We start from the raw sequence: 3,745 nt of genomic DNA, 5'->3' as shown, positions 1-3,745 counted from the left end.
TGCTCTCAAGCGTTCTACCAATATGGGGCAAACTCATTTCCCTTTTTATCAATATTCAAGTTCTCAACTACACTTTAGAGTATCGATATCGCATTCATCTATACTCTTTTGGACTCATTAATAATTAATTTATTCCTAACACATACTAATAATTATTATTAGTCCAAAAAATTTCCAACAGTTATAACCTAATATATATGAATGTAATTTTTTATACGGCATAGTTTTACTATTTAAAAAGGGTTAGTGACGAAGTTTGTTGTTCGTTGCCTTTTATTTCGTTGTGACCACTACGTTTTAATAAATGAAATAAATATAGCCGTTTAACACAAAATAAATCGATCTTATCAATTAAATATTTAATAATATAAAAAATAAAAATATTAGATTTGCATCAATACAAAAAGTTCGTGAATAAAATATATGTTTGATTTCAAACAAAATGATGTCTAGTGGGTCATGTTTAAGTGGGCTCAATGAGTCACTGCCCATTATTTTGTCTCGGGACAATAAATTTGTCAATATACTTCAATACACGGCCCATATTACATAAAAGTTTGTTTTATTAATTATTGTGTAATAACAAAATAAGGTAACTCAAAAATTTTTTAAACAGTTAAAAGTTTTTTCTAAGCATAAAGTGATAAAACACTTAAAATTTAATATTCTATTACTTTTCACATGTTCTGTAAATGTGTTTTAGTATTCTTTTACTGATTTGTAGAATTCTAATGTGATAGATGATTATATAAGTTTGTTGATGGTTTATTTGAGTGGTATATAACACATGCCATTTGAGTCTTGAGTGGTATCCAATACATGGAGGGTTTAAATCCTAAAATGGAGTATTCGTATTAATGGTTTCCTCTTCTTGCTAGAAGTTGTCTAATCTGTTTAATATAAATTCTCTTTCGCAGTTCAAAAAGAAAATTATCGGGATCGCAAGACATTAAGTTAGTTTTTGTCAACATCCGCATTAACTATTCTGACATCGACAATTCAAGAAGTCAAACTCTAAGAAAATGACGACGTTGGATACTTCAAGTATTGGAAATTCTGGTCAATAAAAAGAAAATTATCGAGATTGTAAGGCGTAAAATTAGTTTTTGTTAAAACCCGCTTTAACTATTCTCCCATCTACAATTCAAGAAGTCAAACTCTAAAAAAATGACATACACACCTTTCGACACTTAAGCCAGTAACTCATAAATAGGATAATGGCTATACTAGAAAAGTAGCATTTTAATGATAGAATCAATGTTTCAGACCCCGCCCGGATGTTGACCCGGACTCCTTACTGTGTCAAAGATCGGACCGACCCGGATGGGCGGACCGTGTTTGACCCGGATGACGTCATAAATAATATATATATATATAGACACACACATCTATATATATATAAATATATATAATTCATATACATATTAAAAATAATAATAACAAAAAATAAAAATAATAATAATAACAAACTTTAATGTTTATTTATAATTTATACATTATTTTTTAAACATATATCATTTATCTTTGATCAATAATGATATTAATGAAGCTTGTTAGGTTGACTCATATGGTAATTATTAATTCTTCTAGCTTAGAAATGACCCAAGGTTGAATCTCGACATACACATTTCATTTTGGATTTAATGTAAAAATGGGTTTTACCGGTTCACCCGTCGAGTCACTGGGTCCGAGCCAGGGGCGCAGTTTTAGAGGGACCGGGGTGGCCCCGGTCACTGCCGTTTTCTCCGTTAATAGGGTAAATTTCGTGATTTTTTCCGAAAATTTTTATAGGTATTAAGCGCGGTCACTGTCAAATTATTTTTCCAAAGAGCTACCGGTCACCACCAATTTTTTTTTTTAAATATAATACCCTATCGTTTGATTTTTTTTATAAAACCTCACGGTTTTTATAAACAAATGTTATAAAAATTGTAAAAAACTTAGTTTTTAATATCACTCAAACTTGGAGGGTCTTGTTGTAAATTGTTAGATAACATAACTTTAAAGAAAAAATAAAAAACAAACGGGAATTTTAACAAAAGGATCGGCCTCACCTGCTCCTCCCTTCTGCCTTCTGTTCTGTCTGAGTTCGCCAAATACCCTGACCCGGGTTTCAAAACACCATCATAGAGTAACCTTCAAAACAAGAATAACCATCCAAAATAAGTTGACCAATTTATATGTTCATAAAACAACATATGCATGTGGACCTTACTAATCTTTTTCTCACAATAACTCCATGCAACACCAATGGTTGTCATTTGTCCAACTTGCATATCATCATAACTACTATATTCATCAATCTCGTTCAATATCACTTTATATCTATAAGTTTCATTACTAATAATAATACTATTATTATTATTGTCGTGTTTACTCTATCAAAATATATGCTAATGGTTCATCTTTTGAAGCCAATCTTACCATCCAAACCCGAAACAACATTCGCGACGTCTCGTTCTCGTCGTATTTGAACAAAACCGACGAAAACATGGTTCGAAAGCTCACGAAGAAAGGCGAAGAATTCGACGAGGAAATTGGTGTGTTCGGGGCCGAAAAGTACTTTAAAGGCGAAATCGAAGATGGGTGTAACAAGAATGATCTAAGATTTGTTAATAGTATTAATATTATTAATAAAACAAAGAATTTGCAACAAGAAGATGTGAAAGTTGATGAATTTGATCAAAAATCCATGCAAAACAAGCACACGCCAAGTGTTCGATCAAATGCCAGCTGCGATAGTCGCAGCTCGTTGCTCCCGCGAAACGGGAGCATAGCTAGAACGTTTCTGGGTAGGTTTGGGTGTGATTGTATGAACAAGAAATCGACTCGAATCGATGAGAAAATGTTCGTTTACTCGAAAACCGGTCAAAGTAATATACGCACACCAAGTGTTCGATCAAATGCTAGTGATAATACCCGAGTGAAGACCGAGAAGTTGTCGAGTAAAGTGGCGGAGACGAAGACGAGAAATGATTACTTTAGCTTCCCAGAATTCAAAATCTGGGAATTTGGCGGGTAAAGTGGAAGTTGATGGAATGTACATCTCGGCAAGCAGAATGTACAACAGGAGAGTGATTCGAGCTGGGATTTGTTTGAGATCGAGAGTTTTTCGCCGGCTGGAAACGGTTCGGTTTTTGGTCATGGGAAGACGGAGTTAAGTTGTTACGCGCCTAGTGAGGTTAGCAATCGAATGGAGCGTCGTGACTGCGAGTGCCGCAGATTTCTCGGATTACAAGGAGGTATGGACAGGTGGCGGGGGTCGGAGAAATTTAGGAAGGAACGGTCGGGTTAAGGATAGTAAAGACGAGCAAAAGAAACGTTCGGGTATTCTGTCGGGTTGTACGAGGAGATGAGTGTAAGGTTTAAATTTAGGAGTAGATTACTAGCTATTAAAAAAATAATTACTAAAGTTTGTAAATATTGTGTATCATTAGTTTTCTTTGTGAATTTAATTCTACTATATATATTTGTTGATGGATAATAGAATAAAATACTAATCAAACATTAATGTTGTTTCAATAATCTTACTTATATTATTTTTAACGGTAATTTATACACTCATCTACGACACATTAAGTTATGAAAATATCAAACGTGCGCCACATGAACCACTCTAAGCTACGGGTGTGGATGAAATCCAAAGAACCTATCCAAAATAGGAAACACTAAGAATCCAAATAGATGTAACCTAACCGAAACAAAAAACGACGAATTGCGTTTATGTTTTTGTGAAAGCTGAACT

General features: G+C 33.7%; 1 protein-coding gene across 1 annotated transcript; it reads left to right on the top strand.

Moving 5' to 3' along the window:
- Positions 1–2,350: 2,350 nt before the first annotated feature.
- Positions 2,351–3,022, top strand: LOC143626069 (protein PHYTOCHROME KINASE SUBSTRATE 1-like; the record flags this gene model as incomplete). The annotated part of the gene is made up of 1 exon (XM_077096245.1): positions 2,351–3,022. A coding segment is annotated over one exon (672 nt), but the record flags the coding sequence as incomplete, so codon positions are not given.
- Positions 3,023–3,745: the final 723 nt, after the last annotated feature.

The sequence above is a fragment of the Bidens hawaiensis genome, unplaced genomic scaffold (assembly GCF_021521415.1).
Source record: "Bidens hawaiensis isolate Kalapana, Puna unplaced genomic scaffold, B.hawaiensis_p1.1 tig00004282_1, whole genome shotgun sequence".
In the NCBI taxonomy this organism is placed as follows: Eukaryota; Viridiplantae; Streptophyta; class Magnoliopsida; order Asterales; family Asteraceae; genus Bidens; species Bidens hawaiensis.
The sequence above is the reverse complement of the archived record's forward strand: the minus strand, read 5'-3'. Positions and strand labels throughout refer to the sequence as shown.